Here is a 22865-nt window from a genome sequence, read left to right on the forward strand (position 1 = left end):
CAGCTTTCAATGAGCTCCCTTCTGCTTCGAACTGGAATACAAACAAATTCTAAGGATAGATAACTCACCCCGTTGATTATACTTTACGCTGTTTCTTGTACAAACCGAGTTGCAAGTGCAATTAAACCTCGCGCTCGTGTTATACTTACTGTTCATATATGTACAGATATTCGAGGAGGATTGATTGATAATAGTCAGCACTTGTGCTAATGTCCATTTCCTTCTCCCAACATACTTCAACAAACATTCCCTACCATACTCGATCAGTTCGACTCATTTCTTCCTTACTAAGTAACGCTTCCTAGTTCGACGGTCCCGCTCTGTATGAGTGCCCCTTTCCCTCGTCCTTTCTTTCTGCGTCTCCGAGTCAGTATCATGATCCTTCCTGCTTTTTGTACCCAAGTCTGGTTTAGTCCATTCATCTTCTGGCGTATAGTCATCATGTACTGGTACCTTCACTTGTTTATTCACAATAAGCCCTGGTGCTACCTCTTTTCTTATCCAGACATATTTGTATTGACCGCTACTACTTGACAGTCTCGTATGAGATTTAAAAGAACTTGACCTCTGATCACAGCCTGGTTTCAGCAATTAGACTTTACTACATATTGTAGGACTTCTGCATACAAACCAGCAGGCCGTCCTGGTTCAGCAGTCAATATAATTGGGTCTATACAATCTGCTAATATGCGAGAGCTGCATCAGTTTGACTCATTTCATGTGATCCGAAAGTTTATCACATACTGTCATCATCATAATTCCCTTGCCTGTTGCGCCGACAAATATACTTATTTAGCAATTCTACCTGAGCATACATCTAGGCATAGGATATTAGTGTTATATTATTACCCTTTCCCTTTCAAAGGGGAAAGAAGAGGGGGGAAAGGAGTGTAGTCACTCGTTTGAATTTTTCATCATCTCCTTTGTTCTTGTCAGGATGATATAACGGTGCCTTGAAAAGTATCACTTAGGGTACTCTTCGTCAAGCGAAAAGAAAGGAGCGTACGAGCTCTTTTTTTTTTCGTTCAACGTCTTGCTCAGTGTAGCTGAATTCTGTTTCTTTAAGTCCGAACTCCAATAAAGCATCCTCCAGTTCTGCCCTTTCTTTTCGTGACATTTCACTACTGACCAGTGAGTCGGTTCGAATGCTGTAGATACTATTTGTTGCCCATCCGGCTCATGGAAGCTGACTTTATATTGTCCCAAGACGTCGGAAGCAGCAATCTGAACTACACAGACAGCAATATTACACCCTTCTTTAGGAGAAATTACTCTACCCCGGAATCAATACAGAAGCACATTATCGGGGATAAATAAATACCTTCCTTTCATGTAGCTAATGAATATATATATGTACATATTCGTTGAAAGCGTGTGCAATGTCTTCAGCAAATGCAGAGTATTTGTCCTTGTTGACGCAAAATTGGGCCCTCCCTTTGCTCCGAACCCATGTGCAACCGAATCACAAGAATAGATGAACCGAACTCTCTCGATTATACTGTACGCTGCTCATACATGTACAAATGTTTAAGGAAAGCAAGGTGTAAGCAGGGAAAATAAATAATAGTCAGCAATCGTGCCATCGTCTATTCTTTTCTCCCATCCATATTCCTACACTCCAAGGTCATCAGTAAGCAAAGAATCGATTAGTATTAGCATGGTGCATGTTTGGGAGGAACGTTGGAGAGACACGAGGAAATAGATAGCGTTGAAATTTCCGGAAGTATGTATATATTTGTCAGGCCATGACGGGGTCGAGTTGAACAGATTATATGACTTTTCGATGCTCCTATGTAACGGGATGATTGTCAAATTACTAAATTCATGGTGATATGTTCGATAAAAAAAAACCCCGCACCGGTGTATGTGTCGTTTCGTGGTCTACATGAACGAATGCTCGTCCAACATTCGGAAGGACTTCAATTTTGTCCTGCAGTTGCTGACTTAGATCGTGTGCTTTCCATAACGGTGTTTCTGCAGGCATCACAACGTCGATTTCGACGAAGTACTCTGGGCCACTCTGTCCAAATAATTTAGAATTTCCAAAGAATCAAAAAGCGGAAGATGTACTAACATGATATGCTCGTATGGTGTCAATTTGTTCTATTACTTCACTGAACGTCATTGCTTTGTAGGTTAAGAGCTTGATAAAATCGTGCGGCGCGCTTTTCCCTGCAAGCAACTCAAACTGTTTATAAATCGTCCTTGACCACGATGCGATTACCCCTGCAGCGATCTATTTGCAGGGGCTTTATAAGGGAATGAACATTCTAAATATGAGTATTACTCACGATAATTGCCCCCGCCGGATCTAGCCCTAAAAGAAAGACCAAATCAGACTATGAGACCGCCGGAAGCACGAATTTCGTACACCATCGCCATTTACTCCCACCAGCTGACATGAGCAACCCTAAAGGAAAAGCGTTAATTTTTAATCGCTACACGTGGAAACAATGCTTGTTTGTACGTACCAAAACCATTGATAAATAAATCGTTTCTGTGGTCTTCCCAGAGAACGTGAACTTGACTCGAGTTCTTCCTTATGCTATAGCAATAAATGAAAAGCAGAAGTTTCACGCCTAAATTGTGGAAATGAGTGGAAAGTACGAAATGCGGTACCGTGGACGTCAGTGGGAAAGAGTCGTCATAGAGTGCATTGCGTACCCAGAGCAGCTCCAACAGCGATGAGGGATGGGATATGGAACTCTTTTAGCTCATTGGATCCATGATCAATAATGGAATGCATGGATTCCACGATGACGACGAGATTGACCGAACCCATCCTTATCAACAATTATCAGGCCAAGGCTACTATTACAATCTGATAAGAGCTCCTACTCACAGGAATCCTGGAATAGAGTCGAGGTAAATAATCAGCATGAAAAAGTTCGGTAAAGAAGTAAATCTCGCAGACCGTAGACAATATTTCCTATAGTTTCAAGACGAGAGCCACCTACAGGCCATTTGTTCACGTCAAGGGAGTGAGCCTTTCTATGTATCCAGACAAGCATAACGTTTGAGCCAATGTCGAAGACGGAATCAATACCCGTCGCAAGTAATGACAATGAGCCGGAGGAGATTGCGGCATACACTAGACACGAAGAAGTGTAAAGAATCCGAGAAGCACAGAGAACTAAGCCTTACATTGCAGAACACAGAGCGCGAAATTGGCCAGAAGACTCGCCCAGACGGCGATTTTGACCTAATTTAATTAATGTGAAGCATACCGAGGCGAGGTTTCGAGTGGCCACAGGTAACACCCACCGGCAAGCGTGCGGCCTCTTCTACCTCCTTCGCCTCCTCAGTATGCTCGTCCATCGATTTGAGCAGGGATTCAATAAGCTGATATTTCTCACTTCAATAACAACCCCACAAAATACAAAGCTACAAGACAGACTCACGTCATTTTGCTCACGATGGAATCGCTCGAGCTTCCTGCCCTTCTTACGTCGCCGCAGCTCGTCAAGCTCTTCCTCAGTCTTGAGACCACTCTGGAACATTAGTGGATCTTCCTCCTTACCCTTCCCTTTAGTAACACCGCTCTCGATGTCAATAGACGCGTAAGGACTGCCTGAGGTGTCGTAAGAGCTGGACCGTCTGAGGTTGTCTGAGCTCTGCTGGGGCTAAATGGGGGACAAATCACATCAATGCCACGTCGATGAGGCAGTGGCGACTGAAGACATACCTTGTCGCTGCTGAGGTGCGAAGACGTGGCAGGCTGGCCGGCTGCAGCAGCAGACATGGACGCGGTGAGGAAAGGTGTGGACCCGCGCAAGACCCAGCAGAGTGGAACAGCACACTCTGGAGACTTTTGATCACGTGATTTGACCCGGCACTCTGGAGACTCATGCCTGGTGTACCAAGCCACTGGTACCCTATCCGGCAACACCGGTCCTCTTTATCATTTCTTTTAATTTCTCAACAGTGCTTCGGACGAGGTATACTTTCTACAGCCAACGCAGCTATGCTATGGGCTATTCTATACGGCCAAAGTAGAGCGCTGCACTAGTTGTGACAAACGTCCCCCGGTATCCCACGGCAGAATATCTGGGCATCTCTTCACTCCTCGGAAGTAACACAGTGCGGATGCGAATGCGGTCTTAGGACAAGGCTAGATCAAGCCAGGGCAGTCTTGGGAAGCGGCATGCTAACGCTGGCATGTGACTGGTGTAAAATCAAAAAAGCTACACAAATGGTGCGAGTGTCGGATATAAGAGGATATCATTTTGTTCCTTCGGACGCCCGCCCTCGTATTTTATTCGACATTTGTCACCGTCTTGTACGGGTGCCCTGCTCCGCCTAATTTGGAGGGTAAACTGCAGACGCCAAAGGCCAGGCTACATCTATCATGCAAGCGGACAAAGACTGCTAAACGTGTCGATGTGTCTTTTGATGAGCTTGGGAAAAGATCGTCACGGAAGAAAGTGAGGCCAGAGTCGTGATTCGGAGTACTCAGCACGCGAGCAGTAGGCCGCGTGATAGAGTGAGGGGTGGTTCATGGATTCGCTATGCCAGAGGTCGAAAAGAGTTTGCGATACGGCAACTTTTTCGCATCTCACTGAGAAGCACTCACACGCGAGGCCGCGCGCTCGCATGACGCCACCGTCGGTCGCTTTGTAGATGTTGCACGACTGGCTTATCACGTAGATGATGTTCTCACTTTATCAGATCAGATAAATGCCGTATCCACGATGGCCTTCCTTGTACTCGCGGTGAGCGAGAAGTCGGTGAAGGGCGACTTCGACTGGGGCGTTCAGCGAATAATGACAAGGATGCGCCCAGGACCTGAAAGAATTCATTGCCGCCGCGAACCAATAAAAGCTGAAAACGCGGGAGAAAACGTGACCCGCTCTTGTCGTAATTAAGCTCTTTGGACATAGAGTCCTTGTCTCGTCATGATCTCTCTGGAGTAATTTCCTTTAGTTCAATTGTAGGAAGAAGGCAAAAGTACAATTCATTATAACAAAGGTCCCGACGGAACTCCCTGGCCGACTGAGCCGAAGAAACTGTTAAGGACGGATTTAGAAAACAGGCAGTAAGAAGCGCCAAGAAAAACGTACTGGAAGTGGTCAATCGAGATGCCTTCGCACGGGAACTCTTGTCCCGTACAGAGCGCTGCCGCCACGCTTGAGTTCCGAAATTGAGTCAATTTTTAAATATCCCACTCCCACTCCAACAAACCGACACTACGAGATCATCAGCATCCGCGACATCCAAGCCCAAGAGAGCGGTACTTCGTGCATGCCACAAGTGAACGCTCAACCTCCACGTCGTGCACCTAACGTCTCCATCTCCCAGAGGTCAATGTCCGCCTCACTAGCACCAAGCTCGTGTCGGCGCCGCACACCCGCCGTATACACTCCGCGCGGTCCTACGACAGGTTCGAGACGAGCCGAGAGTACCGCTGCATCCCAAAATTCTCGGATCGGTCGAGTAATGCTTACGCCTAGACAGGAGGAAAGAAGGAGCCATAGGAAGAAGCAGGCACTGAAGTCGATAGAGAAAAACTCTGAGTCAATATTCACAACCTATTATGACGACGAACATTACTATTGAAACTATGAACACGAATATCGCAAGTGAGCTTATGCCGGAATCACTTGTGTTCATCGTTGAGGCTAGGTGTAACTAGGGTGACAGCGTTCGTTGAACTTCGTTCATTTTAAGATCGACGCCCGTCCATCACGTGACTGACGCGTCCCCGAGACGCGCGGAGTTTCAAATGACCATTAAGGGCTGTTGACCGCGAACACTACAAGTGATGACAGTTATGCATGCAGAAGTCTAGTGCTCAACGTGATTTATACTACGTCATGGCTCCATCATGGTTAGACTGAGACTGACTTCGAGGTGAGGGTCGGCCAGGCTGACGCTGTTACTACTGATTTACTAGTCTCAGACTGGCACTCTCTAGCCGGGCTGGCAGCATGCCTAGCCAATATATTTCCAGCCTCTTGTCTCTCGACTATCACATAACGTAGACCTAGCTTCCACGTCCCCTGTCTCGCGAGTTGATCTCCTGCGATTTGCCATCCACTCATCGCACAGTATTCGCGCTCTCTTGGCGAGTCAAGATGAAGTTGCCGACTTCTACTTCCTTCGTCATGGCTGCGACGGCATCGCTCGCACTCCAGAGCTCCGCACTTGTTGTTCCAGAGTCTCCGGTCATCGGACGTGCATCGCCTCACTCCGCGCGCTCAGCTGCTGATGCGCAATTTGCTGGACCCGCGCCTGAAATTGGAAGTCCCAGCCCAGCACGTAAGAGTACCTTCATCATCTTTTAAAGTATCTTGATTGAACAACATGTTTTAGCGAGCCGCAGTATCATGATGGAGGACATCACATTGCCAGGACTTGTCAGTACGGGATCAATCGGCGAGTTGACGAATAACGTACAAGATACTGTAGGTGGCACATTGGCTGCTCTCGGTATACGAGCCGACAAGGACGCAGATATCTCTGTGTCAGCGGCACACTCCAACGCCCCGTCTCTTGGCAAACGACAGGCTGCGGTCCCTATGGCTCCTCCAGGCGCTCCCGCTTCCGCAGGTTCCGAGACTAACGGTCCTAACCAGGCCATGAATAGTGTCCAACCACAGTCTAAGCCTTCCCCTCAGGCCAGCAATGTGAATAGTAAATTGCCGCAGAAGAGGGAACCACAGCTTCCAGCTTCCCTGGTGCCTTATCCTCAAATCCCTAATGCAGCCAGCGGATTCACCAACGGCGCTCCTATTCCAGGAAGCATCTCTGGAATTCCCGGTCAAGTTAGTGGAGGAACACCGGCCTCGGGAGCTATTGGTAATGTCGTAGGAAGCGGACAATACCTTCCAAACTCCGAAGGTATTGTAGGAGGGGTTACTGGTGGTCTTCCCGTTGTTGGTGGCGTGGTCGGAGGTGGTGTGAATCAGCTGCCCAATGGCCAGGGAGTTGCGGGTCAGATGCTTGGCAACACTCCTTTTAGAGGCGTCGCTGGTAACTTGTCCCCTGGCTCAATGCAAGGCAGCGTGGAAGGTGCCAACCGGCAACCTGGAATGGGCGCACAAGGCGGCGCAGCGCCTTTCAGTCTGCAAGGCCAGGCAGGACAACCCGATGCCGCCGACGAAGGAGCGGGGAATGGGTCTGCATCGCCGTCGTCGATAACTGCTACTCCGTCCTCGTCTCCTGCATGCACTGGCCAGACAAACCAGGCTTCGCAATCGACCACAGACTCCAGTAGCGCTAGTGCAACTCCTGTTATGGACATTGAATTTGCGCCTTCTGTTCCAGCACCGGTACCGAATACACCAACCAGTGGCCACCCGGTTCCGGACGGAGCATCAGTCCCCAGTCCCCCTGTTCAGCCTCCAAGTTCACTTCCGGTTTCACGTCCAGCTTCGACACCGACGTCACCACCAGTTTCAGCCCCAGCACCACCTGTCGCGCCTAGGTCGATCGCACAAGTCTTTCGGGATGCAGGTGAGCCTGATCATGTGCCTCCTAGTGCACCAGTCAAGCCACCATTCAGTGCTCCAAGTAGTGCACCAGTCAGCGCACCCGTACATCCTAGTGCGTCTGCCAGTGCTCCGGTACCAGCTCCTACTCAAAACGCACCGAAACCTCCGATGTTCATGAGAGCGAAACGTGCGTTGATGGGACGCGAGCCGCAGATGCCAGCACTTTTGTCCAACGATCCCACTCTTCCGAGTGGCTTCCCCGCACCGAGCTTGCCGATCCCGAGTGACATCCCTCCTCTCCTACAGTCCGGCGTGCCAACGGCTGTACCCGCGACAAAAGACGCGATGGATGCTCATTCCTCCTTGTCGCATCCCGTTTCGAACACGGGGACGTTTACCTCTTGTACTTCTTCTGATTACTCCCCCGCGAGTACAGCTTCCACGAAGGATAAGATGACGCCGTCGAAGTCGACCTGGAGGAGGCGCCGTTTCTTCCGCTTCAATCGTGACTAGATTGCTTAACTTCGACTTGAGTCATTTTATGCTACCACCTTCTTTCCCTTTTTCTTGAGGAGGTGTCTGGTGCCGTCTTCCCCTTCCAGTTTCCTTGTTGGCACTAGTTCCCATTTTTAAATATTTAGTAAACATATTGGCGTGCTTTGTATAGACCTTTCAGAATATATGTGTGTCCGAGTTTCCGTGTGTAATATACAGTCGCTCTCTGGGATTAGCGTGGTCTAGATGACGATCCAGTGGACGGTTTCTGAGGCTCTCGAATGAACTAATAGAACTATCGGGTGCATTTTCTACCGTGTCTGCAGTGTGATCCTTTGACTAATGTGCTTTAGTTTCATTTAAACGACAAACTGGCCTGTCTTCCTACCTACCAACTTCTGCCGAAGTCAAAGTGTAGCATCACCAAGATAAACATACACAGAAAAAAGGTGCGGCACGTTTTGCTTTCCACTGTCGTTGACACAACCAGAAGTATTGCTAGAGAAGGCAAGGAAGCTTTCAATAACCTCGGTTTGAATACCTCGGATGCTGCCGGGAAAGGCGTAAACAAAGAGTTCAAAATTTTACTTTTGGTTACAAGGAGCTCCTATGGCCTGCTGAGGTGTCGAAGGTGTCATTATCCAGAGTATTGCAACCCGCAAGCTAGCAGGCGGCAAACACTAACCAGCCAATAAGTCATGCTCACCATCGATGTATTTAAGGGATAAGAGTATAAGACGAGCATGCAAAATTGTGAGTATTTCTAGAATCAGCGTGCTACAACGAACGAGAGCAAGAGCTTACTACAAGGTGTTGCTGCATATGAGGAGGGCGTTGATATTCAAAGGAGTATGCCGTTAAATGTGACAAAGCAGGTCAATGCATTAACAGTGGTAGTGCGAATTCAACTTTCTGCAGCATTAGTATAGTTGTCGAAGGAAACAAAGTTTGACAAGCCTCAAATTAGCGTGATCGACGCGTCCCATTCGGCAAAATTTTACGCCATCTTTGGATGCTGCTCTGCTCTGAACGCTCAGCATTCCTGGTCTTGGATCTTGACTGCAATGACGAAAAGTGCTAAGAGCAAGAAAGAGAAAAATGCTGATTTTACTGTAAGCTATGTCTTGTCTTTAAACAATAACGTTTCTTACGAACCCCGCCCAGAAACGAAGGTTGAAGCTTGGGAAGGGGAAGCAAGCTGCGAGCAATGCAGTTGACACTTCGTTCAAGGCGCGATGTGAGCATTACATACATTTTACTTGAGTATACCTACGGACCAATCCTCAGCTATTGCTTTGCCCCAGCAGAGTATTACAATCTCGACGGGATCTTTAGAACCTACAACGAAACGAAGGCTTACCCTGGATGCCTTGCTAGCGCATTTGAGGCACTATGCAGCGGGCACACGCAGAGGTTCGCAGTGCTTCATTTCAATTGGGAAAAAATATGGATTTGCAGTGTATAGATGCATTACATGGGCTGCAAGAACTGCTGGGAGAACACAGTGCGCTCATTGAGCCGAACTTATCAAAATTAGTCAACGGTTGTGTCCGCCTGATAAATGACGAGGTGCGTTAAGGACTTCCTGCCCCAGTATTTATTCCTAAAGGCGTGTAAAGGATGCGTCAGTCCGCAGATCTCTGCACTCATTACTAGCATGGCTTCTTCCTCGAATCCCTCGAGTGCGTCAGACCGCTATATTTTCACGACACTTCATCTAATTTTTCAACCCAGGAACATCTCGTGCCACACGCTCCGACCCTGCTCCTTTTCACTGCTTCCGCTCAATCACACATATTCCCGGAGATAAGAATTGATGCGATAAGCATTATAGACCTTCTGCTTGGGGTGATTCCGGAGCAGGTAGTGGCAGGGTTCTGGAACGACAATACGGGCAGAAACCAGGACTATCATGGACGGAAGGTGCTGGACGGGTTCCTTGGCCTTCTGAACATAGGCACAAGATTCAATGAAGATGAGACCAAGTCGTCCAGGTCGGTACCTGATGCTGAACGCCAAGCAACAACTGCCGTCACGCTGTCGATCTCGGTAAGTAATAGCGGCTTGTGCTAGTCACCAGTAATCTAAGTTGTGGGATTTGCAGTCAAAAGCGCGCATTTTGAAGTCGTTCTCGAGGTTTCTATTTCACGCATTGCAGCAACCGTCTGAGCACGGTTCTGTTGCGGATCTCCAAGGTAGAGACACGATACCTCTTTGGTACCTTTCTGGATCATTTAAATCCCATGAGGCATTTCTTTCATTTGCCAACCTTCTTTCTCTACGACGATCGAACAAACTAGCTCATCGCCGAGATAACGTACAATCATACGGTGACGGTACCGACTTTTATGGGCACTTTCCTCTATGCGACATTTCGGAAAATCAGAATGCACCGCTTAACCTCGTGGATTTGGATAGTGCACTAACAGATATTAACAATATTTCTCGTAATGAAGCTTCACCAGAGGGTTTCAAGACCTCCCAGAGCTGGTTACTTATGGTGAGGTCTAGTTCATGAAAGTTGTGCCTGCCGAGCTAATCGTACCGCGAAGTCACTTTGCCGGACAATCCACCCCGTGCTGGTGTCTTCGCTCCTCGATGCCGCCCCATCTGTATTTTCACCATCCCAAGCGAGCCCCGAGACAGAGCTTGAGCTCACTAGCTCACTGCTGGAAATCGCTCGATCCTTGTACGGCTGTTCTCTTCGAGATAATAGTATCGTAAGTGCAATCTTTTTGCGTTTATAGTTATGAACTGATAATTGCATTGCATAAAAGTCATCGGATCAAAAGCAAGCTGTCCTGAACGACCTAAGCATATTCGTTGCTCACATGTTCCCGTACTTTCCTTTCGGCGAGAATCGGATGTTTGCACCAGAAATAAAGGTGTGTTTCATTCATTCGTTCTAAGGAAATATGGATATTAACATTCTTCCCCAATCCGTTCAGTCGGAAAATGCCTTTCAACAGATGAACCTCATGTATTGCGAGCTCTTCTCACTTCAGACGCTGGATCATACCTTGGATCTGAGTCCGCGGCGAGAATCTCGCGGGCCAACGGCGAAGCGACGAAAGCTTGACCCGCAAACAAAGAAAGCAAATTCTTCGACTGGAACAAGCAACGGTGCGGATAAACAAGCGAAGAGGGTACGAGAGTTCGTCGTTCGATACCTTAGTGGGTCACCGAGCTCAGGAGCAAGTGCGACTCTGCACCCGCTAGGCCATGCGCTCACAGCGCAGACGTATACCGCTCTTTTACCGACACTTTGGTGGTTAATCAACAGCGAAGGTGATAACTCCGATATTCTAGGAGCCGTTCTACAACATGCTATGAAGGCGGGTTCTTCTAGTGGTGTAAAGCCGGTCGCAACGGAATTCGTCGGGCGACTCGTCATGGTTAGTGATATTGTATTTGCACGCCTCCAGTTAGTAATGTCTGCCATTCTTTTAGCTTCAAAGTGAGCGAGCGTACCAAGGGGGAGGGTCGTTCAGAGTTGGAAGCCTCTTGCATGAAGACTTGCAGAAAGCCTGTCAGAATTGGTTTTGTCATTTGCCCAAGGTACTCTGGGAGCTTGGTGATAAGAGTCCGGCCACCATAGAGGTTAGTTAAAGACCGAGATTCTTTAGGGAGTCCCGTGCTAATTTTGTTTACTTGTAGCTAATTTTGCTCCTCATCCTTCGACTGAGGCAACGTCGATCATGGATAAACAATGACGAGGTGAAAACCAAAACCAACAATTGCATTTGCATTGAAACTTATCGACCTTGTAATTTTTACAGACCCTTGTTTCCTTCTGCTCCCGTCTAGTACCCTTCTTTACAGTGCAACACGCTACTCGCGGTGAACTTCGTGGTCCATATACACGGATAGGTGGAACCGCGGTAGAACCAGGGATCCTGCCAGGCCTTTCGGACCCGAATGGAACAAGACAACAACCCGGCCCGACACCTCTCAAAACCCTCGCCCTCGATGTTGCATCGTCGTTAGTCTCGACTATACAAACACGAAACGATAGACCCCGGAAAATGCCTCCGCGGACGGGCGGGCGGGCCGGTGACGTTCACCCTGCTCGTTCAGGAACTGATCCGGTTTCGGTGTCGGAATTGTCGGCATCAGTGGTGAGCGCACAAGCTGCTCTGCGATCTGCTGTGGACAAGGCTGTTTCGGGCACGACGGAGGAGGCATACTGGCTTGGCGTTTCGCGTTCACAATGACCTCCGTGACTTACCGATCTTGCGATGTATTTTATTTGTCTCGGACGATTAAAGTATACTTCGGTAATGACCATATTATGCACTGGTGGTTGTAGATGCATGCCTGCGCGTGTCCCACGGTATTGCGTCGGTAAAGCCCTTGCTCATTAATCTTCATTTATATCAGATCTTTGTTTCCTGTCCGAGGCTCGCAAAATGATTGTTCAAGTGATCTAAGACACGTATGCTATGCTTTAAACTTCCGGAATCGTTGCTCAGTACTTCCTGCCTGGATGTTTACCGTGCCATGCTCGTTGATGTGCCTGCGTGGTAATTTGATGCCAATCAAACACGTGACGTCACAAAAGGAAACTTTGACGATTAGTCTTCTCCCGTGAACTGGGACTGATCAAACTCTCTGCCTCGCTTGCTTTATTTCCGTCACGAGTGCATCGCGGGATCATCTTCACTCTCTGGAACTGTCTGTCTATTACACCTTTCCTGTCGTTTCGTGATCATCCACGGGCAAATTTCGTCAGCTGTTGACATGAAACTGAGTAAACTCCACTGGAATCAGCTTCTCTGTCTAATAGTCAATACTGTTCCTACGTCTTTGTGGGCGTCAGCGCGCGATTACATCGCTCATTGTTAAATAAACCTCGGATCATAGTACACGAGCGGCTGCGCATGCCAATAGCCTGGCGAGGTGGATTAGATACATTCGACAAGGTGCGCTCGTGATGTCGCCTCGGAGTTCCTTGATGGCAAAATAGAATGTGAAGCGGCCGGTAATCTGTCCATCCCTCACCTGATCTTAAATTGTGACTAAAGATTAATTTAACAATAATATGTCGATGAAAAGCAATCTCCGAGAGGAGATATTTTGGGCACGGCATTCAATATACTGTGCACACGTCGATCCCCAAGCTCCACGAAACGTCCGCCTCGGGATATGCATGTGCAAAATAGGAACACGCACTGAATTAGACTCTACCTCTAGCTGAAGCACTTGATGGTTACTGGGGAAACACGAAGTCTAATCCATGACCCTTCAAACTACGGAGCCGTGCCACCTGATTTCCCTGTGCTTCCGTATCTCCATCCGAATCTTAATCATAATGTAATTTCGTCGACGACATGCAATTTTGGTGCTGCTCTATCTCTAGCTTCCGCTCAATCTGGGTTCGTATCTTTGCTGTAATGCAAGAGCTTCTTGGACGTCAGGTGCGAACCCTTTCGAATCTTGAATCTTTCAGATGACATTCCATGTCATGATATATCTTTGTTCTCCTGCTTCTTTTCTCTCAGCAGAGCGGGATTCTGACGAGACATCATCGCATTTGAGTAATGAGCGCAAACATGGTAAATTTGATTTCCCAAAGGGAGGGATTCCTCGCTGTAGAGTTCCAAATGCTTTAAGCTACTTCGGACATCGCAAATATGGCTAGCAAGGCTGGATACGAGCAAGTTTGATCACCAACCGGACTTGTCTACATGCCTGTGCTTGCAGCAACAAGGATGCGAAATGCCAGAGAAATGAAAGATGGCGATGTACATAATCGCTTCCGGGCTTCTCGAGCCGTTGTGGGTTGTAAACGTGGGCAAAACCCCAAGCCGACTTTGCTTGCGGTCGGGATATATCACTGATTCCCTCTCAATTGATCTGGTTCCCATACTCAGGTCAGGCAGAAATAGTGTGTAAACATGCTTAGGATGAGCTGCGGCGGACGGGCTGTGTGCTTCGCTTCAGTAGCACAAACTTCATCATTGCTGTGGTTCCAGGAAAGGTGTGTCATCGTCTTCCGAGACGAACGTGTGCGTAGATAGCGCGTCCAATCGGTCGTAGGACGATATCAATGCTCCAGAGGGTGCTGCGCCGTTTACCTCCGTGCAGTATCCCGCCAATAGACCGTCTGGACCGTCGCGTACAACGGCAATAAACTCGTTCATTATCGAGTGGTGCTGCCACGCGCCAACTTTGAACATTGTAAGCAACCTGCAAGGCCCCAGGTACGGTACGGTACGCTTATGAGGTCTTGCGGGCGGTAAAGCAGAGAGCGGGCGATTTAGCGGCAGGAGAATTGATCTAAAAGGGTAAGGAGTCCGAAAGTGTTGTTCGGGTAAGGGTCCTGCCTTGCTTCCTTCCTGTGCTGCGCAAGACACACCGCCCAGCAAAAAATGAAAAAGCGAGATGATCGTAACACAAGCGCAATACTTTCTTGTGTACTTACATCATTAGTCGTGATTTCTGTGATTTGCAAAAGTAGACAAGAAGAAAAAAAAGGAAAAAGAAAAACCCTCTCCAGATCAAAAAGTGCTCCGAGACGTTGCAGTTATCGCTTTAGCTCCCTTCGGTAAGACGGGCTGTTTCAGTGGAGCCTGAGTTACTCCTCCCTTTTCCCCCTTGACTGCCATCTGCTCTCTTCTCCGTACACTTTTCTTCGGTGTCCTGTTGTCATTCTCGGTTTTTGAGCTTGAAGGAGCTGGCGAGACGGTCTCCTATATTTTCCGTCCCTTCCCGTTATAGTTCAAACGCACATTGACATTAGCTACCCGGAGGCTAAAGTCTAACTAACTTCTATTGCGAACGCGCCCGTCATTTTAGCTGCCTTTACGCGTGCTTATACGCGATCGACGGTACCGGAATACTGCAGGTGCAAGTGCAGGACACTGCTGAAGGCCGATCTTGGTTCTGGAGCGTCTCTGATTTGCTGGACTCTACATTGACGGGTGCAGAGAGAAGATAGACGGACCAATTGATTTCTTGCTTCGTGCGGTGATTTGAGGGGAACTTCGCGGGATAGATTGGACAGATTGGTCTGATTGCGTCGCTGGACCCATCTGCAGCTCATCAGCAAATGCCATTTATTGTGCACGCTGTCCCGGATGCCCCCAGGCAAACAGGCACCGATATCCTGAGAGCTGGACGGCATCAAACGGTACGTGCGGTATTAGAGCTGGAAAGCGAACTTTCTGCTGACTCTTTGATCGACACCCTCATCCCCCCTCCCCTCGTTCTTGCATACATCCGTCCCTCCATTTTCTCTTTATCGATCCTATATCCCATACATTTCTTTATTGTTTTATTTCACATTTCAAAACCCCTCTTTTTTTTAAAAAAAAAATCTGGCCATTCTCCACACGTTATCGCCACTCATTACTTGTTAACACCACAGCTATACGTACCGGGGTCTTCTTATAGCCGTCACGCATATAACAAGTCAGAAGGCGCTTCGCCGACATTTGGCTCAGCTAGTACAGCTAGTACAGGCAGTGCAACAACCAATAACTTCGTGCTTGGCGCGGAGATAGACGCAGACGACTCGCAAAATCAAACCTACCAGCCGATCGCACTCACACATTCGTTTGCATACGAGGGTCCCCAACGGGCTCGAACAATATCGTATCCCGGACCGAGTCACCGCCCGACGAGGTCTCTTTGCACTACGTCGACCGAAGCTCAAGCTCAAGGCGGGCTTCTTCCATTGTATAGAACATTCAATCAGGACAAACCTCTCCCGTTATTGCCACCGCCTTCTCCGCATTCGCCATTGCGATTTGAGGAGGAACGAGCTCGAACACCGGGACCGATTGAAGAAAGCGGGAGTAGAAGTATGAGCGTGGGTGTGGGCTTATGTGAAGATTCGAGGGTGAATGGGAATGGGAACAAGATGCACAGAGTCATTCAGCGGTGTTCGGAATTGGAGACTCAGGAAGCGAGCTTGACGGAGCGAGCAGACGTTTCACTTGGATCATGGCTCGACGACGAGCGAGCATATGCGTCGGGGCACGACGATCGGGACAGTTTTCTCGAGGGCGCCGATGGTGAGTCCAGACTCCGAGATTGATGATTATTCCTTTTGTTTCTGTTTTTCGCGTCGGGAGCCGTGACGGGACGTCATAAACATCGTCCGAGCGGTCGTCATTTTCCCCGTGAGGACTTGCCTGTGATCAGAGAAAATATTGAGCGAGATACACTACCGTTCCCGGAAGCGGTAAGAAAATGGGGGGTTCCCTTGACGTGGGAAGAAGCATTTGCATCTGCATGTCACGCGCGTCACGCTTGTGTCACCTCGCCCCCATCCCGTCCAATTAATTCCCGTCCCCGTTACATCTCTCGCTTATTTCCTCAGCACACGCCTTTTTACCTCTTCCTCCATCCGCACCCACTCACGATCGTGCTCGCTGCACGCACAACGCCCAGCACGCCCCTCTTCTTATTCTCGTGCTGTCGGCTTCCATAGACGACGTTCACCACGCCGACACCGACGCGTTGGTTTGACATCTGTAATTTGCCTGTCTGCTTACTTCCACACGCGCTTTCTCTAGATCTTGACGACTACTTGAGCCGCCCACCACTTCCGCCTCCCGTTCCCCAATCATCGACGTCGGCTGTACGGCCTGCGAGACATCCACGTCCTTTGGTTCCGTCAACGGCTTCGCTTTCCCCCTCAAGGTCTTCAGAGCACATCCGGGACCAACTTGAATTCTTTGGCAAGCCGACACCAAATACTTCCGTGCCGTCTACAATTCCGAACATGACTTCCTATAAGCCGCAATCCATGCACGCGGACAGCAACGGGTCTCTCTCAAAAGTCGTTCCGACGCGTCCGGGATCTGAAGGAGATGGTCTTTTTGACGATGTCGCGTACTCGCAATTTGCTCGTCAGCCAAAGTTCGATCCGTCAAGTTTTCCCGACCCTTATCCTCACGGCCTGTCCTACCATCAAACGTCAACGGGGACACCTGCGCTTTCTTCTGCAGGTTCTTCGTCTGCATCGACGCGTTCTTCTGCATATACTAACCCTGGAAGCACGATTTCCGCAAGTGGGCACTCGGGCGACTATAGCCACGTGCGCGTCGCGTCTGGTGAGGACTTCGATGGCGCCGGTGGAATAGGCACCTTCGGGAGTATGATAGGCATTAACACAACCGGTGGGGTGTATCCAAGCGATTCAGTAGTTGAGAAACTTGCTGCGCGAACGTCGGCGGGCTCGTCGCTATCATCCGGTTCACGTAAATCTCATGGGCACTCGCACGCAGCGCACGTGCCGCTCCCGCGGATGCGACATCCTGGCCACACCCGGACCTCGCGTTCACCCTCTCAGTCACAGCCGGAGGACTTTGCCGCGCCTCCAGTCCCACAGGAACGCGTCGATCGTCCGTTGCGTTCGCAGCCGAGTTACGACACGTCGTGGCAACGCGTCCATGAGGAATTCGGCACAAGCGAGGAAGAAGATGAGTTCGGACAGCCGGAAGAGGATGATGACGAAGAACAGGAAGATGAAGAGCCACCGAGCTCAGCTATTGCCATTGTAGAGGAAGGCCGAGGGCATATAGTTCATGGAGAAGGAATGCCCGTCCAAGCATTGGGCATACAGCCAGGTTTGTGATATGCGGCTTCTGCCCGCGTGGCAAGTGAATTAGAAAATGTATTGATTAACATTCGTGTTTTAGGCATCACGCATCTACTCGTCGGAGGTTCCAGCACACCAAATTCAGTGCCGGCCTTCTTAACGACGACGCTGCCTCAAATTAGCAACACACTTTTGGCCCTTGATATTTCTGCAAATTTCCTCGTCTCTCTGTCACCTGCTTTGGCTACATGTGCCTCGCTCGAGGAGCTCAATATCTCCGCGAACCCGCTCCGAGTGCTTCCCGAATTCCTCGGTCAGCTTACGTCGCTCCGACTGCTACTTGCGGATTCCACGAGCATATCCTCGATACCGGCGCCCCTTTCGGCGCTCGAAAAGTTACATACTTTAAGTATCAGGCGCAACAAAATGCACGCTCTCCCCAGTTGGTTGTGCACCCTGCCGTGTTTGGAAAGTCTCCTGGTTGATGGTAACCCATTTCAAGGACCTTGGAATGCCTTGGTCGAGCCCCTTTTAGCAAAAACACCGACGACACCCGCATATCCCCCTTCAACGCCCATGATTTCACAGCTTTCGGCTGTGTCTACTTCAACATCGAACACAACCACGGTTGAAACAAGTGACGTATCGGACACGGAGGACTATACAGACCAAGACGATTCCAACCCTACCGGTCCTTCTTCTGCACTAACGTCCTCCTCCCCTGCCCTGCCAGCGTCCGGTGAAGAAAATCTAGAAGACGATACCATTACTCCCGCGCACGCGCGTCTTCTAGAACGGTCCGCGACATCGCCATCCCCACATAGCCCATCATTCGCGCCACCACATACACGTCCACTCTCGCGCAATCGCACTGCACCCAATCGCACATATTACGAGCGCGTCAGACAGTCCCGTTCGGAATTGGAGGGTGGCGGACCAGCTTCGCCAGCACCCCTCGGTGGAGCACACCGCAGTAACGATTTGAACCCTCCAGACACAGACGAGACAGCCCTTGGCTCGCTGGGCAACATGCCGCAGAGAGACCTGCGTCGTATGCGCAGTGCTGATGAGCTGCGGCGCGCAATGTCGCCTGTCGGTGGCGCGCCAACGAGTGCTCCCTTGTTGTCGCCGCCCGCGTCTCCTCCGCGGCCCGCGCTGCATCATTACGCCACAACATCCGGGACGGCGTCCGGTTTTGGTGAGAACGTGGATGGTATTTCGCAGCAGAGGCGCTTCGCGAGCCTTAATGTGCACGCGCGGTCGACATCACGCGCATCCATGCGGCCCCTTGTGCAGAACTTATTTGGTGAATCGGCCCGTGAGGACGATGAGGACGCGGATGTAGAGGGTCCGCCGCGTACTACGTCACGTGCTCGTGCTGCAACATCAATTAGCGTGTCTCGTGGAGGTCGCGACGAGGATTATGAGCGGTCGATACATCAAGTGCTCGGGAAGTCGCGGAAGGAGAAGGATAAGTCTAGCAAGAAGTGGGGATTCCTGAAGAAAATGTCGATGGGCAAGCTCAGGTCGACGGAAGGGGTTGCGTCTGGCTCCGGAGCTGCATCTGCCCCTTCATCTACACGACCTTCGACCTCCTCAGCCTTGGCGGGTCCTACTTCGGGAAGGTCGATGCCGGCAGCCGCTTCTGCTTCTGCGACACCGCGCCAGCTTACTCCACCGCAAGTTGAAGTCGCTCTAAGTCCATCAGAGCCAAATAACGCTTCTCCGGGTATCGCGTCGCCGCCACCGTCTTCGTTCGTGACAACTAATTTATCGCGCAATACATCTACGGACAGGCTTAAACTCGCGTCGCCTTCGACGCCTTCGTCTGCCAGTCTTCTCGTTCCCCCTTCCCCTATGGCAAAGTCTTCGAAGCGTCGAAGCTTCCTCCCTGTCGACGGACCGCCAGCACTTAACATCCCGATACCAAGCACTAGCTCATTCCTAGGCGGGATAACGGCTACAAACGGTTCCGAGGATCAAGACGACGCGTCGAGATTACAAAGCCCATCTCCGGCTGTTGAAAGTCCATTAGAAATGCCAAACCGGGAGGAAGAACGGAACCGAGAGGCCAACGCACGGGCGCTGAGATCCGTGATGGCTTACTTAAGGGATATGAATGATCTCACGCTGCTCAGTCAGGGCAACACTCTTAGCATGTACGGCGGCGGACCAGCTTCTCTGATGGACCGCTCACGCAGGCCCACGCTCGCTGACAGCCAGCGTATGGCCTCGGAAGCATCTATGGACTCAATTGACACAGCATCGTCTATACCTACGACAGCCTCAAGCCATTTACGCTCATTGGACTCGCTGAGCGCGAACAGAAGTGGGTCTCTGAACACGATGAGCGTTGCTACATCAGATAGCGGTGGGTCTGGCGGGGAGGAGCGGAAGAGCAAGGATGACCGCGGAAAGCGGATAATGATTGTTCGCGAAATTGTAGAGTGAGTGGCGCGCTCTTTGATTTCCAGTTTCACCCACTTATCCACTAATGCACCCGCTCGCCACTCTCACAGAACCGAGCGTACATACGTGAAAAACTTGCAAGATCTTGTGGACATCTATGTCCGGCCCGCTGCAGCGCCCGTCAACTCGATTGGAAATGTTGCCTCATCGAGCAAGGAGACTGTTGTGCCTGCGTCAGAACGCAAAATCGTTTTTGGTGGTTTGGAGGCGCTCTTCACGTTCCACAAGGAGAGCTTCTTCCCTGCACTGGAAGCTGCCGCTGCACCATTGCTCACTGCTAAAGGCGCGGCTGCCGATGCGGACAGTGACGGCAAGTTATCATTAGAGGTTGCAATGTCCGTCGGGCGCACTTTCGTCGCACATGCGGCGTTCATGAAGATGTATTCATCATACATCAAGTGAGCTTATTATTACCTGTTCTGATATCAGAAGGATGCTAATTATGCGGCTATTCAGCAACTTCGAAAATTCTGTTGCAAGGATCCGTCAATGGGTTTCAGATCGTTCAGGCACGGGAAGCACTCCAGCCTCTCTTACGCCTTCATCGAGCACCGTACAGCTCGCAAATGTTGGGTTAGCAATGTCGGCTATGGCTCCAAATTCAGGCGTACACGACACGGCGTCGGGAAAGTCTCAACAACTGACATCAAGTCAACGGAAACGCATCAAGCATTACTTGAAGCGATGTCGGATGAATCCCAGGCATTCACAGCTGAACCTTGAGGGCTACCTTCTGCTCCCTGTACAACGAATACCTAGATACCGCCTTCTGGTACGTGTTAATTGCACGAGATGAAAAAATATGACGCTAAATTACGTTTACAGCTGGAAGATCTTACTAGATGCACCCCGCCTCCAGAGACATACGACGATCCCCTTGATCGGGCCCTAACCGAGATCTCCTCTCTAGCGACGAACATGAATGAAGGGAAGCGGGAGGCCGAATCTCGGAGGAAATTGGTAATGTGGCAATCTAGGATACGCGGTAAATTCCCTAGTCCGCTTGTTCAGCCTCATCGGTGAGTAGGAAAAAAACCCCCGAGGGCCGTTTCAGATTGTTTGTTCTAACGGACTCTTCTCTATAGACGGTTAATCATGGATGGGAAACTCCTTTTAACCCGGATTGTTCGAAAACAAACAATGGCGTTCGAGGTGCTTGACTCTCACGGCGATGCTTCGAGTGTCGCGGTTGATTGTTTGGCACCTGAATTGACTCCGCGTCCCCTTTATGGTATCCTGTGTAACGACTTATTTGTGCTCTGCCGTGATCCTTCGAATGGGCAGGATCCCAACGCCGCGGTTGATTTGTGGGCTGTGCTTCGAATGCAGACGATGCCACAGCCGACCTCCATAGTACACGGCAACAGTGCGCTTACTTTCTTCCATCTCTGCATACATGATATTTATGTGTATTGGTGCCTAGCTCTGCGAATTGTTGACACCAAAGCGATTCTATACTTGGAGGCGCCATCTACGTCGGAAGCTTTGACATGGTTCAGAGGTAAGCAACCCCTTTCATTTGATTGAAATCTTCCTCTGATTTCATTGATGCATCATAGCTATCAACATGCAAGTCCCATCACAGAAGCTCGATGCATGACCTCCTGTCTCCTCGTTTTCTTCTCGTGCTTCAACGGTTTTCCCTTTCAATCGTGTCACGGTGACGACTCGCTGTTTTCCTCTCTTCCCGATTTTCTGTTTTCCGTGCGTTTTGCACGACGGGCGTCACCCCACTTAGTCGTTCCTTTTGGATGCCCTGTCACGTTCTCGCGCTCGTTTACTCTGTCCGAATCCACTCGTTTCAGTCTCTTAAGAATACCTTACTGTATCAAAAGCGTTTGTCTCTTATTCTCCGCTCACTCATTTCTCGTCTCTCCTCTGATCTCATCGTCTCTCTTTGCATTCTCGCATCTGCATTCAATGGTACATTAGAACCACCCTTCGAATCATTCCCTCCCTTTATTACCGTCTAGACTGACTAAATAATTACGCTAGTCGTAATTCTCTTCCTCTCTTTTTTCCCTCTCCGTCACCTTCTTCTCTCCCTTCGTATCCTTTCATGTTTTCGTTTTCCCCATTGATTCTTCCCTCTCATTCTCATTCTCACTTTCTTCCGTTTCTACTCTCTTTATGCGTTCATTTCCTGAAATCGGATGTGGGGCCAGTGAACTGCGTCGCTGCTGTATGGTCATTGTAATATGTACTAAATTAAAGAAATTACGGGAATCTCGTCATTCATTTAGCAGGCGTTTCGACATAATTGGTTATTCAGCGAGGTTAAGTCTCACTCTAAGAAGTCCCCAGTGCACCTTGCTAGTCGTTAATACTATTTAAATATGTAGTATTTACTGGGACACTTACCAGTCTACCCAGGGACAAAGTTGGCCCACAAAGTAGAAAGGAGTAACTATTAGAGTAATGGTCTCTGCAAGCTGCATCCAGCTCTTGGAGTGGTCATACAGAGAAGCTCCTTTTAGAGGAAATCTGCTTCCTTCACCTGTAAAGTACTTACAGTCAGTCAACTAATACATCCAGCTGCTAGTGTGTGCCAAGTCCTAACACTAAAACATGCTATTTGGATTGCAGATTCTGCTTTGTCATACATATTTGACTCATTATTATTTAGGAGATTTTGTTTACTGTAATAATATCATTATAATCTATCAAGGATGTTGTGGGAGGTGATGATGAATGCTATGACACTTTGCATTTCTTTATCTTGTTTTTAATGATGAAATCTGCTGACAAATGACAAATCGAGCATGAGCAAAAACACAGAACATAATTCCATCAGTTACTTTACTAAAAGTGTACAGACATTATGCTAAAAGTAAGAATACAGAAAGATGTCCAGTTTCTCTCTCTTGTTCTGTACAAAGTGTATGTGTATTGAACTATAAAAGAAGATATACTCATGT

General features: G+C 49.3%; 4 protein-coding genes across 4 annotated transcripts; 3 read left to right on the top strand and 1 right to left on the bottom strand.

The window, feature by feature from the left end:
* Window positions 1-1768: 1768 nt before the first annotated feature.
* FOMMEDRAFT_161515 (CDF manganese transporter) lies at window positions 1769-3742 on the bottom strand (the record flags this gene model as incomplete). The annotated part of the gene is made up of 13 exons (XM_007271043.1): window positions 1769-1789; window positions 1859-2020; window positions 2075-2236; window positions 2292-2317; window positions 2372-2410; window positions 2472-2579; window positions 2665-2783; window positions 2843-2849; window positions 2915-3091; window positions 3145-3202; window positions 3265-3342; window positions 3402-3623; window positions 3686-3742. 13 exons carry the CDS (start codon window positions 3740-3742, stop codon window positions 1769-1771), a joined length of 1236 nt encoding a protein of 411 aa, XP_007271105.1.
* Window positions 3743-5466: 1724 nt separating this feature from the next.
* Window positions 5467-8023, top strand: FOMMEDRAFT_23503 (uncharacterized protein). The gene is made up of 2 exons (XM_007270859.1): window positions 5467-6285; window positions 6393-8023. The coding sequence occupies exon 2, from the start codon at window positions 6519-6521 to the stop codon at window positions 7944-7946; it is 1428 nt and encodes a 475-aa protein (XP_007270921.1). The 5' UTR covers window positions 5467-6285; window positions 6393-6518; the 3' UTR covers window positions 7947-8023.
* A 969-nt stretch (window positions 8024-8992) lies between these two features.
* Window positions 8993-12142, top strand: FOMMEDRAFT_96218 (uncharacterized protein; the record flags this gene model as incomplete). Its single annotated transcript, XM_007270938.1, has 13 exons — window positions 8993-9040; window positions 9093-9165; window positions 9216-9341; window positions 9394-9497; window positions 9548-9610; window positions 9663-9959; window positions 10033-10345; window positions 10440-10648; window positions 10706-10813; window positions 10877-11323; window positions 11379-11528; window positions 11586-11645; window positions 11708-12142. The coding sequence occupies 13 exons, from the start codon at window positions 8993-8995 to the stop codon at window positions 12140-12142; spliced, it is 2433 nt and encodes an 810-aa protein (XP_007271000.1).
* A 5480-nt stretch (window positions 12143-17622) lies between these two features.
* FOMMEDRAFT_95999 (uncharacterized protein) lies at window positions 17623-21474 on the top strand (the record flags this gene model as incomplete). Its single annotated transcript, XM_007270924.1, has 8 exons — window positions 17623-18406; window positions 18479-19004; window positions 19104-19925; window positions 19998-20345; window positions 20404-20719; window positions 20773-20966; window positions 21033-21313; window positions 21371-21474. Coding segments are annotated over 8 exons (3375 nt in total), but the record flags the coding sequence as incomplete, so codon positions are not given.
* Window positions 21475-22865: the final 1391 nt, after the last annotated feature.

The sequence above is a fragment of the Fomitiporia mediterranea genome, assembly GCF_000271605.1.
Source record: "Fomitiporia mediterranea MF3/22 unplaced genomic scaffold FOMMEscaffold_15, whole genome shotgun sequence".
Lineage (NCBI taxonomy): Eukaryota > Fungi > Basidiomycota > Agaricomycetes > Hymenochaetales > Hymenochaetaceae > Fomitiporia > Fomitiporia mediterranea.

Excerpts from the sequence above, each read along its gene's own strand:
- FOMMEDRAFT_23503 (XM_007270859.1), top strand. The coding sequence starts at position 6,519 with ATGGCTCCTCCAGGCGCTCCCGCTTCCGCAGGTTCCGAGACTAACGGT.